General features: G+C 52.6%; 1 protein-coding gene across 2 annotated transcripts in view; it reads right to left on the bottom strand.

Moving 5' to 3' along the window:
• Window positions 1–14,951, bottom strand: part of reln (reelin) — a 128,949-nt gene that overhangs the window by 69,272 nt on the left and 44,726 nt on the right. For both annotated transcript variants that reach the window (XM_036517514.1, XM_036517513.1), the window contains exon 3: window positions 6,919–7,054. In XM_036517514.1, the coding sequence (XP_036373407.1) occupies window positions 6,919–7,054 (136 nt within the window). The remainder of the gene's footprint in view (window positions 1–6,918; window positions 7,055–14,951) is intronic.

Below are 14,951 nucleotides of genomic sequence, written 5' to 3'. Positions count from 1 at the left end.
CTCGTCTGAACCTCTGCTTATCCAAGATGAGCATCATTAGGCCAATCAGCCTCTGAGTCAGCATCATTATCATCATCATGTACCTTGGAAGATGCCAGGATCCGACTAGCAAAGCTGTCGCTCTCCATTTGAGCAGCTCCGTGGTTACTTAAGCAGTTCAGGCTCTGTGCTCAGTTTTCCGATTCCGTTAGAACTGCTGCTTACAAGTTTAGTCTCTAAACCACTACGCCACAGTGCTGCGGTATCGCACGCTGTAAACTGGGAAGCCAAAATGGGTCCGGCCTCAAATGTCTCGCGTCATTAACAGCAATTACGCGGCTGAGATGTGTTTTCGTGGGGTAATATCCGGTGAGAACCACAATGCGGTCAGACGGCATTCGGGGCAATCCCGCGATCTCTGTACTCCTCGTTCCTCCTCTCGGCCCTCCCTCGCTTGCGCACGGAGGACCGCGCGCTCGAAAAGGCGGCCTCTCCTCCGCCAGGGAGAGGAGGCAACCCTTCCCAAAGAGCCTCTCTCCCTATGCCCCCTTACAAGTAGGACCAACACGCGAGGGGGACGTGGTGGAATTTGGATGACGGCCCCCCCCTGCCGGGGGGAGCACTCCAGAAGTCGGACGGGTCGTCGGGTTCCCCGCACCGCCCCGCACCGCGCTTCGCTCTGAAGCAGATGGCGCCGAAATCAGCGGCAGCTGTAATTACAGCCCCAGCTCCCAGTCCTTTTCAATTAGGCCTAACAAGATGAATGCCAGCACGCTTCCTTTTTCTCAAAAAAAAAAAAAAAAAAAAATCAATTCTCCTCTTCTCCTTCATTTCACGAGTGCGTCGGGGGTTTTGAAAGGAAAACGGCGCGGGTTGCGTCTTCCCCCGATCCCCCCCCCCCAACACACACACACTCCCCCCCTGCTTCCCCTGGGGGTGCACTTTGGGAGAGGGGCGCACAGGCCATAATTAAAGCAATCTCCTCCACAGCAGATGCTTCTGCTCTGTGGGGGGAGACAACGCACAACAAAACACCCAAAAAAAAAAAAAAAAAAACAGCCACAGAGAGAAGAAATAAGAACTACTAATACTCTTTTGTTGAATCTTCTTCTGAAAGGAGAGGCAGACAGTAACCCTCCCCACCCCTCCTCCCCTATCCCCCACACCCCCCAACCCCCGCCTTTCAATTCCCCACAAATACTCCCACACTCATATACACTCCGATACACACACACACACAGAGCGGAGAGGTGTCCCGGGGCTGTGGGATTGGATGAAAGCAGAAAGGCATCACGGCGGCTTTGTGGGGAGAATTGTCACCTCTGCAGGCCAGTAATGCACTCATTGTGGAGCGCGGCTCCATGCTGCAGTTCAGGCTGAATGGAGCTGCTGTGTTTGGGTATGCCTCAGAGGGGGGTCCGGCGGTGAGACGTGCGTGTGTGTGTGTGTGTGTGTGTGTGTGTGTGTGTGTGTGAGAGTCTGTGTGTGTGTGTGTGTGTGTGTGTGTGTGTGTGTGTGAGAGCCTGTGTGTGGGTGTGTGTGTGTGTGTGTGTGAGAGTCTGTGTGTGTGTGTGTGTGTGTGTGTGTGTGTGAGTCTGTGTGTGTGTGTGTCTGTGTGTGTGTGTGTGTGTGGGTGTGTGTGTGTGTGTGTGTGAGAGCCTGTGCGCGCGTGTGTGTGGGTGTGTGTGTGTGAGAGTCTGTGTGTGTGTGCGTGGGTGTGTGTGTGTGTGTGTGTGAGAGCCTGTGCGCGTGTGTGTGGGTGTGTGTGTGTGAGAGTCTGTGTGTGTGTGCGTGGGTGTGTGTGTGTGTGTGAGAGCCTGTGCGCGCGTGTGTGTGTGTGTGTTTGTGAGAGAGCCTGTGCGCGTGTGTGTGGGTTTGTGTGTGTGAGAGTCTGTGTGTGTGTGCGTGGGTGTGTGTGTGTGTGTGTGTGTGTGTGTGTGTATATGTGTGTGTGTGTGTGTGTGAGTCTGTGTGTGTGCGTTTGTGTGCGCGCGCTGTGTGTGTGCAGGTATTTCTCCCCCCGGCTGAGGCAGCGAGGCGTGAGGCCTTTCATCCCGTTCTGCTTGTTAGGACTGCGAGAGTGTCCTCCGCTCGCTCTGCAGGCTCCTTCGGTCTCCGAGGCAGTCGCTCTTACCTCCGAGCCCCGAGCGCTCACAGCCACATCTGAGCAGCACATGGGGCCCCAGCACCTGCCCATCAACCGCTCTGTGGCAGTTTGCTGCAAAGGGCGTGCCGGCACACGACGCCTGGCCGGCCGTCTGATATCGGTAAACTGTTGCCGCAGCGAGAACAGTTTCGCCCGCACCTGCGAGCTCGCGGTTCTCTGAGGTTACATTATTCATTCGCTCAGCAGATGCCGCTGCCCGGGGAGACTCACACAGGGCTATTTTTTCTCGCCGCTTCTCCATTTATAGAGCCGGACACTTACCGAAGCAGGTCGGGCAGACGTCCTTATTCAAGGGCGCGGCTGCTGTGTCCTGCCTGGGATTTGAACCCGCAACCACCTGGTTACAAATCCAGCTGCTGAGTAGCTCTTGTGACAAGCTCCTTACAAGCAACACTGCAGTCAGAGGCTTAAACACACCTGACGTATAGGGTTGCATGACAAACATGAAGCCACAGGGGTCTTGTGTACGTACATCATCCCTAGACACCTTTTTTCCCAGCGCTGCAAGCTGAGCGGCACAGTGTCCTTACCTCCCACCTCCCCCCTGGGTGCCCATGAGCTACAGCTCCAGCTCCCACTTCCATTTCACCATGCCGGAATGAATTGCTCGGAAGCTGTAATTAATTCCCGAAAAACCGCCGTGAGCCTCCGCCGTCACCCTGCTCAGGAATGCAGGTGGCGGCACTCGAAAAACCCTGCGAGCTCACAGCGGGGGGGGAATCCATCACTCCTGCCTTTTTCTACCGCCGCTTTACGCCTTACAAATTCCGACACGAGGCACACGCACCCAGGCCTGTTTGTGGAAACCGTCGCAAAGCAAAACACTGTTCCATATTATATACAGTACCAGTCAAACATTTGGACGCACCTACTCATGGAAGGGTTTTCTTTGGAATTCTGGAATTATGCAGTGACCAGAAAAGTGTTACACATAGCAAAGCTGTGTTATATTTTAGATTCTTTAAATTAGTCAAAAATATTTTTTAAAGAAAGCCATTTACACATAGGCATCAACAACACTATTTATATTTGTCTTTTAAACAAACTTAAAGCGTTTTATCTTTAGATCAAAATGACTCTTTCCCACGATCCTAATCAGGTGTGTCCAAACTTTTGACTGGTACTGTACATATATACAGTATGATGCTGTTGTGCACCACCTGAGGGCAAGTCCTTATGTTCATCCTACATACACATGCCCACCACCATGACACCTCACGTATGTCCAAACAAGGCTTTAAAGGACACGTGTGTGTGCATGCGTGTGTGTGTGTGCGTGTGCTTCTGTGTGTGTGTGCGCGCATGCCTGCTGGAGTGTGTATGTGTGTGTCTGTGTGTGTGGGTGGATGGATCATTCTGTCCTGTTCTGTGCGCACCATAAGAGCCGTTTGTGAGTGGAACCCTCTGATCCCTGCTGTCAGAACGCGGCAGTGACTCTGTTTCAGTCAGGCCTCCAGAACATCCAGACAGCCCAGCGCCACAGTCACACAGCCAAACACAATCTGACAATCCGGTTCACGGTTCCGATGCATCAAACTGCACCCTCAGACACGCGGTTCCTCTGTGTGACAGGGCCAACAATCCAGGGCTGAGGACAAGGAGGGAACAGACAGCTGCCTGGCGTAGGCCGGCCTTTCAAGCAGGGGGCTCGCCTACTGTCACACCCTCGCATCTGCTCACCGAGCTGGGCTCCCACACGCGCAGACAGGGTCCTGCTGCTCCAGACGGGGGCCGTGAACCGTGACGGGGTGCCACGCGGCGGAAGGGGAGATGCCGGCGCCGGTGGCAGGGGAGACAGCTCCTCCTCTCAGCGGTGCCGTGTCTGAGTCCAGGACAGCCGGGCGCGACTGTCTGAGAGCCGCTAAGGTCACCCGTCACCGCTGCCACCCCGCTGCCACCCTGCCGCCTCGCTGAGACGGACTCGTGCCAGAGCAAACTGTGCCCCTCTGCTCTCCCCAGAGAGGGAGACGGATCCAGGAGGACACAAATGTTACTGTTTTTTTTTGGGATGTAAAGCAGATATAGAGGAGATGGTGCATGGATACACTGGGGTGACAGTCTAGCATAGTGGTAAACAGCAGGGCTCGTAACTGATTGCTCATTCGACTCCCCGCTGGGGCACTGCTGCTGTACTCTTGGGCAAGGTACTTAACCCACAATTTCTTCAGTAAAAATCCAGCTGTAGAAATAAATAACTGGTAAAACTTGTAACCTATGTAACTCCCTCTGGATAAGAGCGTCCACTGAATGACAATGTAATGTAATAATGTAATGTACATTCTGTTTTCACACAGACAGGTGGGAAGGTGCCCTTGCCTTGCCCTCTGCAATGGCCACGCCCTGTCACACCCTTCTGGGCGAGCCACGCCCCACGCCCCGGGCAATCAGCTCCTCAGCCCCCCCGTCACACATGCAGTGGTGACACAGGGCGGAAGGCCGATCCCGGGCCTGCCTGTCCGCCTGAGTGACTTTGCGGGATGACTTTGACTTTGTGTCAGCCGGGTTATTGAGATCCACCGCCCTCCTTCCCCACCCTCCTCCAGCAACAGCTGCTAATTGCATTTTGACAGATTGTTACTGCGGGTCTGTAAATCACAGGCAGGCAGAGAGAGGGAGAGAGAGAGGGAGCTATAGCGGGAAAAGAAGAAGGGAGAGAGAGAAGGAGAGGGAATGATAGTGAGGGAGAGAAGAAGAGAAGGGAGAAGAAGAAAGACAGAAGGAGGGAGATAGAGAGGGAGCAACAGCAAGAAAGAAAAAGGGAGAGAGAGAGAAGGAGAGGGCATGATAGGGAGAAGGAGAAAGGGAAAGATACAGAGAAGGAAGGAGAGGGAGAGGGAGAGGGAGGAGGTGAGAGCGAGAAAGAGAAAGAGAGAGAAGAGAGACAGAGGGAGTGATGGTGAGGAAGGAAGAGAAAGAGAGAGAGATAGAGGTGGGAGAGAGGGGGAGAAGGGGAAGAAAGAGAGAAGATGGGGAGTGACAGCAAGAGGGAAAAATGACGGCGAGAGAGAGAAGGAGTGAAGAAGAGACAGGGGAGAGAAGGAGAGAGAGGAAGTGATAGCAAGGGGAAAGAGGGAGAGAGAGAAGGAGAGATTAAGAGCAAGGGACAGAGAGACAGGGACAGAGCAAGGGTAAAGGAGAGGGGGAGAGTGAGTAAAAGGCAGAGAAAATGAAGAGATTGCCTTTTCATCTTAATTATCCTATTTTAATCCCATTATATTTTTTTTTCGAAATGATTTACTATTGGCAATTAAAAGCTGTGGTTATTATTGTGTTTGCGCGTTATTACACTCACCCCATTTGTTTAAAGTGCAATTGAGAGAGAGAGAGAGCGAGGAGAGGGAGAGAGAGACAGTGTACATCTCAGTGCGTCAGACATTTAGGCAATATGGAGCCCTCAAACCCAGACAGACTCCCAGCTGTCACGGCGCAGGGCGACCTTCCGCTGGGACACCAGACGGGCCGGGGCGAAAGGGCACACCCATTACACCCGTCCCAAGACGGCACTGCCGCGCTAACGGCCTGCTGTAACGACCCGGCGACCCGATCAGCGCGGCGGGAGTGGGGTGAGACTGGCACAGCTAAAGCTGGCACCGAGCCCCGGCACCAGTCCCCACCGGAGCCCTGATCGGGCTGTGGGCTGCTGGCCCCACCTGTTGCCCCTCCACTCAGCATTTGCCTGGAGTACAGGGCCTCACCCACAGCAGCTGTCTGAGTGCCCCTGATACCACTAACAACCCAAAGCTGGCTGGCACGTTCTGGCCCCTTCAGGAGGTGAAGAAAGGAGTTGTACTGTTCCTGGTGACTGCAGGTCAATGCAAAGGATGATACAATGTTTATGTAGTGGGCTTGAATGGGTTAAGCTCACACTCACTGGTCTGGGAGTGTTGTTAGCCTGGTCACACACTTGCTCATTTAGCTCGAATGGATACACTTCTGTTCTTTTGTGCAGGAAGTTGCTCTAGATAAGAGTGCCTGGTAAATGAATGTAATGTAATGTTTAGAATGAAACAACAGTGACACACACACACACACACACACACACACACACAGCAGTGGAGTGAGCCAGAGGCCGTCTGTCTGTCCTCTTCCCCTGCACGTCCATGACCAAGAACTTAATAAAGGAACACCTCCACCCACACACTCCACCCCACCCCACATTTCCTTACAGCCCTCTCCTCCTCCTCAGCGGGGGCCAGCCCCTGTCCCTCAAACGCTTCTCCTGGGACAGGCAGCAGGTTCTGCAGGGGCGGGGTCAGGGCAGGGCGGAAAGTGGAGCGAGGACGATCACACCCCCACCCAGCCCCTGACCACCAAACCACCTCCTCCCCTCCCGCTCTCACCTTCCTGTCCCCGAGCCCCCGTTACTGGTGGCCAACTGGAACCCGGCAGCAGGATAACACTCTTTGATCCCTTTTTCCTGGAGCTCGTCATGAGCTTTGGCTAGACGCTAGGAGCTGAAACAGGACGGGGGGGGGGGGAAATGTAGTCGGAGGTAAAATGGGGGTCACTGCTGGCGGGTGCCTGAGGTGATGGAGAGTGGTGCTGATGGGGGAATAACTACAGGTATGTGGAGCCGGTCTTTTTCTGCTGATGAATGGTACTTCCTCCTAGACGATGACACATCTCTCCCCCGAAAGCCTTTCCGAATCCGCTCTCTCCCCTTAAACCTCCTCCTTCTCCTCTGCAATTTGAGTTCATTAATCTGAAGTGCGCGCACTCTCTCTCACACACACGCTCGCACACACACACTTCCTGGCAGGCGCGAGACTCACAGGAAGTTGACGCAGCCGGTGCCCGGTGGGGGGGCGATCCAGACGAAGCTGAGGCTGGTGGAGGGCAGGTGGCTGACGTGGGACGCCACCACACTGCACACAAACTGCGTCCCGAACTGGCGCTCCGACATCACTCCTGCGAGAGAAGGGGGGGGGGGGGCACAGACAGACTGTCACTGCAAACGCCTTGGACAGGGAGTCACACTTAATTAATGACTAATTTAATTAATTAGCAAAATGTGTTGACAGAGCGCTTTAAGGGTAGAGAGACGGGTCACGCGAAGTCTGAATTTTGTGAATGCAAAGTTTGAGTTTTTACAAAGGGAAAACAGAAACAGCGTTTTGCACAGAATGCAGAGAGAAAGATGCTACAGAGAGACTGGAAGATTAAAGGGTTAACAGACTCACAAAAACAGCTGCGCCATTGAACCCTGAACAGTCAAAACCTCACAGGGGACTGATTCTGTGCGCCTCTCCCAAAAGAGATGAAAAACGACCTTTAGCCTTCAGTGTGGAAGAGAGTTTTCCAGAAATGTTGTGTACTTGTGAATGTTATTTTCACAACAATTTAGTTTCCCTTGTCGTATAGTCGCTGATTCCTTAAGAGTCAAGTAATCTACGTTATCTTGATGGCCGCTCTGAGTGTGAGGCAGAAACAAGCAGATTGGCTGTGGATGTATTTGGGGGTGGGGGGGGGTTGCATTTTGATCACACAGCAGCAGACAGTGTGGACACCGTGATGCATGAGCTGTTATTGTGTGTCAGGGCGACGGTATTCATCACGGCCCCACCTTACTGTGCCCCAGGAGCTAACGACAACCCCCACAAGGCCGTCTCAACACCGCCCCCCCCCCACACCCCGCCTTCGGCCTCCACCCTCCTCCACCCTCCCACCCCGCCCCACCCCGCCTCTCTCTCCCGGGTGGTAAAATAACACTGTGTAACGCTGTTCGTATTAATGGCTCGTAATGTGGCGAGATGATTCCATCAGTGTAATTACACCATGCGTCTCACCCGCTCCTGTCACACAGTCTCTCCTTTTTTTTTTTCATTTAGCAGTAATGATGGGAGTAATAATGTCAGAGGGGCCCCGGCGCACGGTTTAAGCATTCGGCGCACGCCAAATATTAATGTTTCCCCCCTTTCATCTCCGTCCGGGAACCTCTCCCGCCCCCAGCCCAACACCCCCCCCCCACCCCCACCATCCTGCGCCCCCGCCCCGCCACCCTGGCCTGCATGCTCGCAGAGATGCGGTTCCTTTTATTAACCGCCCCAGAAAAATCTTATCCCACAGCCCTTCGCAGGCAGGGTGAGCTTAAATAAATCTGGCTGATTGTTCCAATATCCCCAGCCGTCCGCGGGGCCGAGAGCGCTGGCACCCGGTGCACCCGGCACACCCGCGGCCCTGCCGGTGTAATAAAAGCCTGGCACACTCACGCAGATCTCCTACCCCGCACCCCCGAATTCACCCCCCCCCCCCCCCACTGCCCTGACGCTGACTCCATAGCACCGGTGCTGTGACACACCACCCCGGCCCACGCTGAATAATGCACGCCCGCCTCGTCCACATGGCGTCACCTCGGTACGCCAAAACGATGCACCGCTGGCTGAACGGGACGGGCTCCAGGCTGTGAAAGAGGGGGTGGGAGGGGTGGGAGAGAGGGGGGGGGGTGATATTGGGATGAGAGGCAGCAGCTGGGGGCCGTTTAAAGCGCTCGCTTGAAAGCCGGAGCGTCTGTCGTAATTGCATGTTTGTCTTGGATTAATTGGGTTTTAAGCGATAACACAAGGTCGCGTCGTATAAAAAACAGATCGCAGCGGAGCAGGTAATACACTCCCCCGGCTGAGCGGCGATCCCCCAGAGTACAGCGCTGTAGGAGTTTTTCACAGCCCACGGAGCAGGACAATGCTGTGTAACACCAGCTCATTGGCACACACTGTTTCTCGCTTCTCTACCAGCTAGCTTGTACCTTGTCTGGCCAACCATTAACTTGGTCATGCAGCGCTTCTAATATCGTGACTCTGTGTATGATGGCTTTCATGGCTTTGGCTTGCGTTGTACTCTGCCTGACTTGTAAGTCGCTTTGGATAAAAGCGTCTGCCAAATGAATAAATGTCGATGTAAACGCTTCAGATGTGGACAGGTTCTGCCCGAGGTTGAGTCCATGCACTGGACTGCGGGTTTTGGGCTGTCACACTCGTACGCCCACGGAAGGGGATCTGTGAGACAACCGAGGGCCCACAGAGAACTCACAGAACGCAGAGACTGCACAGAGCTCTATTCCAGGACAACCTCTGTGCATCTCCTGGAAAAGCTTCAATGTTTCAGTTCTTTTTATGGCTGTTCTGTTCTTTTTATGGCCTGTTCATGCAGGAATCGAGTACTATCCTTCAGGTTAAGCTCAGACATCAGAGGAGTGTTGCTGCTGCGGTTACACACCTTGCGCTTTCCTCAGCTCTCCTCTCCCCTCTCCTGTCCTCTTCTCTTACTCACACACTACTCACCACTTCTTTCCACCACTTTCTCACTGTGTTCTCACCACTTCTTCTTCACCCCAATCACCCTCTCTCCGTTCACTTACCTACACACCACCTTCAACTCTCCTCTACACACTACACCCCTCAGACCTACACACTACCCACCTTATCCCCTCTCCCTTATGCACTACACCCCTCAGATCTATACACTACTCCCATTATCCCCTCTCCCCTACACACTACACCCCTCTCACCCACACACTACTCCCCTTATCCCCTCTCCCCTACACACTACACCCCTCTCACCCACACACTATTCCCCTTATCCCCTCTCCCCTACACACTACACCCCTCTCACCCACACACTACTCCCCTTATCCCCTCTCCCCTACACACTACACCCCTCTCACCCACACACTATTCTCCTTATCCCCTCTCCCCTACACATTACACCCCTCTGACTCACACACTTCTTCCCTTATCCCCTCTCCCCTACACACTACACCCCTCTCACCCACACACTACTTCCCTTATCCCCTCTCCCTACACATTACTTCCCCTGTCATCCCGTAGAGGACTTGAACATGCTATAAATTCTCTGCATTTTCTTACAACAGTGAGCCCGTTATGAGAGCCCCAGGGAAGGCAGGCAGTAAAACACCCAGATTACCCAGCATGCACGAGCCCAGCGTAAGAGCGGGCTCCTCTGCCACCCACAAGTGCACTCCTGACGTTAATTTAATTTGCTCGCGTCTGGGAGAGAGGGAGAAGGACGTGCTCAGTGGATTAAAGGGCGTTTAGTCGCATCTTGTCGAGCACCGGCGCCCCCCTCGCCCAGCCTCCTCCTCCCCCCCGTCGGCATGCAGGCACAGGGGCTGATGGGCCAGCGGGGGGGGGGGCTGATGGGGGCTGATTTACAAGGTGCTGGCGTATCGGCCCATTACCATGCGAGGTGTTGTTAGGGGCCGCGGCTCTGTGTAATAACATCGCCCGCGCTCAGATGTAATCACCGGGTAATGGCAGAGCAGCTCCCAGATTCCCCCCCCCCCCCTTTTTTATTTTGATGGCTGTGATTTAGCCGAGCACCCCCACCCTCTCTCATACACACGTACACGCATACACACACATGCAAGGAGATACACACATGCATGCATGGACATGGACATGCACACACAGACACATACATGCACACACACACGCACGCACGCACACACACACACACACACACACACACACACACACACACACACACACACAGCCAGGGCCATTTGTATGAAGGCCTGATTAATACACACTCCCCCTCTCCTCCTTACGAGGCGATAGAGCGTTCTCCGCCTCCTACTCGCACACACACCCGTCACGAAATGGCCCTGCTTGCACACGAGCCCTCACACACGCGCGTGTGGCTATCACGGCCCTATTTCACAGCAATCCTCCTGCTGTCACTCGCAGTGCAATTACGCCCCATTCAGCCGGCCGCAGCGCCGCCTCTGCCGCTAAGTGTCCTGTTTGTGGCCAGCCGGCGATTCATTTTGAGCTTTTCAACAGCCTCGCAACGGGGGCAATTTGAAGCTCCCCGCAGAGGTGCGTAGCACGGGGCTTAGTGTTATGGGGTCACAACGCAGACCTGCCATGTGAACCGGGGAGGGGGCGGAGGGGGCGGCGAACGTGGCCAAGCGGATCGAGGACACAGATCCTGCCAGCCCAGACAACAAAACCGAACCCACAACCAGCAGCAAGATTGAGCAGGCGAGAGAGTGAGATCAAGAGAGTGAGATTAAGATAGAGAGAGAAAGATAAAGGAAGGGAAAAAGAGGGAATGTAGAGTGATACTAAGGTGTGCTCTTAACATTTCCATTCTTCCAAGCGTAAATGTTCCACGTGTCAATTCTATTTTTTTTTGCCTTTGTTCTTTGACACTGAGCTCCCATAATGCTGGATTTGTGTTCAACGCGTTCTGTTTATTTGTGTGCACTTAGCTGCAACTACAAGCAGTGAACTCAGTGCGCTGCCAGTTGCTATCTCCACGTTTCAGAAAAGCCCTTCATTCCCAAGGATGTGAACATGGGCTACTTCAACAGCGTGAGACAGAGAGGAGGGGGGGAAAAAGGAAAAGGGGAAAGCGAGTTGTGTTTAAAAAAAAAAAAAAAGTACAGTGCAATCCCATAGGATACAAAAGTTTATTGTGACCAAAAGCCCAAATGACAGAAATGGAATGCGAGAAAGAAAGAACAAGAGGGAGGGCGGGGGGGGGGGGGGAGAGAAAGGAAGAAAGAAAGAGGAGGAGAGGGAGAGAGAGAGAGAGGAAGAAAGGGAGAGATGAGAGAGGGAGAGAGGGACAGAGAGAGAGAGAGGGGGATAGAGAATAGAGACAGAAATGAACAGAGCGGAGAATGTTGGAGGGAAAGGGAGAGAGGGGAAGGAAGGAGAGAGGAAGAAAGGGAGAGAGGGGGAGACAGAGCAAGAGATAGGGGAGAGGGAGAGGGAGAGAGGGAGAGAGGGGAGTGACAGACATAGACAGAGAGATGGAGAGAGGGAGAGCATGGATGAAAAGATGTTCACATTCACTCCAGGATGCAGCTGCGATGTGACTTGACTGCTCTCACAGAGTTTCTATTCCCCATTGCAAAATACACCAAAGCTTCAACCCGCTCTACATAAACTCCAGATAATAAAATATTCCTTTCAAGTGCTAGTTAAAACAAAACATTATTCAATTTTTTTGTCCAAATCCCCACTGCACCAGTGGAGCAACAAGCTTTGGAAAAATCTGACAAAAGGCCCTGTCTAGGGAGGCTGGGAAATGAGATACCACTTTTAGCCTGACAAAATCATGACAAATATAAAAAAAAAAAAGACAAAACCTTCAGTTGTCTGAAACGCAATGAAATTATCGCTGTGATTTAAACACGTAGGTTGTTGTTTTGCTTTTTTTTTGGTGGTGTTTATTTTCACAGAGGCGCCCAAACGGCGTGTCCATTTCTTCCATGCCGGGGCCACTTCCCACTTAGGGCCTTCCTACCCACCTCCTGCTCTCTCTCTCTCTCACCTCTCCTCTCCCGTGTCTCTCTAACAGTACATTAGCATGGCACTCCTCTCTCCCTCTTTCTCTCTGCTTCTCTCCTTCCATCTCTCTTTCTTTCCCTCCCTCTCTCTCTCACCTCTCCTCACCCATGTGTCTTTAACAATACAGGAACACAGCACTCCTTTCTTCCTCCTTCTCTGTGTCTCTCTCCTATCTCTTTCTTTTTTTCCCTCTCTCTCTCTCTCTTCCACACACCTTTGCCCTCTCTTTCTCACTTCTCCCCCATCTCATTCCAGCAGTATTGGCCATGCAGTGTAGGTGCTGCTTGATCTTCACAGAGTGGCCCTGCTGTGAGTCTCCTTCAGTGAGGGCTCTTTTCCCCCCTCATGGAGAGAGATGAGGCAGGTAAATCACCTGCCCTGTACGACAGGGTCCAGCCCATTACAGTGTCCCAAGGACAATGACAACCTCCGTCAGGGTCACCTAGGGCTTCTGTCATCAGGGTTATCAGAGGGCAAAATCCTCAATGTTCTAGGTTAAAATGATCAGGCTTATTGAGGGACAGGACTGTGTGAAATATTTTCGGTGGTGTGACTGTCTCCAGCAACAGGAGTCAAAAATTGCTAGTGTTTACAATGGTAAAATTAGGGCTGCTACACCAACAGTCAAAATCGGCACTTGTCACATCTCCCGCCCCCCACCCCCAAAACCCCCTTTCATATGCAGATTGACCACTTCTGAGCCGTCTGATGTGATTAATTACAGTGGAAAATGACCTGTTAACTCCCACGGTACAGCCCTGCAGGCTAATCCCAGCAAATATGAATACAAACACTCAGACGGGAGACTGAGAGAGGGGTGGGGTGTGTGTGTGGGTGGGTGGTGTAGAGGGGGAGGAGCTTCCCGTGATTGACAGCGGGGGTTGAGATCGAGGCTCGCAGAGCTTTTCCACTAGCTGTGGATGTGAACGATTATGGCTTGGCGGAGCGTGTAAGGAGCTGTAAACCATGGGTGATTGGAGAGGTGGGGGGTAAACGGCAGGATGCGTTTTCAGGGGCGAAGGGGGCGGGGGAGGAGGGGGGGTTCAGGCTCATGAGGGGTGATGTGAAATTGAAGAAGGGAGGAGACGGGACACAGACAATGCTGTACTTTTAATTAATGCACAACAGTCGACTTTACACAGCTCCCTTTGTTCTGACTTCCCCTTGTTCTCTATACACATCTTTCCTCGCCAGTGTATATCTTTTCAAGGCCATCTTCTCCCTCCCTCTCTCTCCCCCTCCCTCCGCTGCCCGATGTCTTTGTCTCATCTGTATATCTCTTCATCAATCTCTCCTCGGTTTCCCTCAGCCCCTGTATCTCTGTCCCTCTTCTTCTCTCCGTGGAAGCAGAGCCCTATCTCCACACTGGAACAGATGGGCAAACGGTAGCCAGGTGCAACGGTCTGGTGAGCACCAGGACGAGGAGAGCAACCGTTCCCTCAGCCGTCCCTGCATTCCTGCTCAGTACTCATTAGAACAGAGCCTGATGTGATGCACTGAACTGTTATCACATCATGAGGTTTTTAATTTAAGGCGTATGGATTATCAGAGACATTATACAGGCACCAGTGTGGTGTGGTGGTAAGGAGCAGAGGGCTTGTAAACCAGAGGTTGCCAGTTTCATTCCCGGGAGGGCTACTGATGTTGTACCCTTAGGCAAGGAATGGAAGGAATTACTGAGATTGCCTCAGTAAATATCCAGCTGTGTAGATGGAGATCATGTAAAAATTGTAAGCCATGCAATTCAGCCTGGATAAGAACAAACACAATGTCCTACAAAATCTATCCAATAGTACTCAAACTGTTGAAATTTGTAAATCCTGCATGCTGTTTTACACCCAAAATCTGTTCCTTTTCACTTTAGAATTGAAGTAGTATGGGAAGAGGATTGACAGGTAGAAAGCTGTTCAAACCTCTGAGAGAAGTACTTACAGTAGCTCTGCTTTAGCAACCGTATGAACAGGCAATGTGTGGAATACGAACTGTGCAAAGCACCAGGGATAAGGGCATTTCCTAATCAGACAAGTAGTTCCAAACACCCCTATCTCCGGTTTCCTTCACCATCTCACTCATTCCAAGGCACTCGTTATAGCAAACACAGCACACCAGTACCCCCAGCACAACTGCTACACCGTAAACAGCACACTGTGGCCCCCTGTGTGAGGGTCATCTCTCTGACCGCACGGTAGAGACCCTAAAGGACAGTCTGCAGGTCTTTTAACAAGCAGCCTCCGCAAGGTCAGTTTCCCCAGGCACCCACACATTAACACAGCACTGAATACTTCCGCGTTGCCGCGCGAGTGCTCCGAAAAGAACGATCTCCCGTGCAAGTTATTAAATGTGCAGCGAGGAAGCGTTACGTGAGTCAGGAGCTCTGGCGAAAGGGGGAAGGTTATTTGATTTTGTCTGCGGGGATCCTTATTTCATATCGGCATTAATATTAATCTCAGCAGACATTGTTTCTTTTTTTTTCTTTTATTAATGAAATG

This window comes from Megalops cyprinoides, chromosome 23 (genome assembly GCF_013368585.1).
Source record: "Megalops cyprinoides isolate fMegCyp1 chromosome 23, fMegCyp1.pri, whole genome shotgun sequence".
Lineage (NCBI taxonomy): Eukaryota > Metazoa > Chordata > Actinopteri > Elopiformes > Megalopidae > Megalops > Megalops cyprinoides.
Note: the sequence above shows the minus strand (reverse complement) of the source record. Positions and strands in the feature narration are given on the sequence as shown.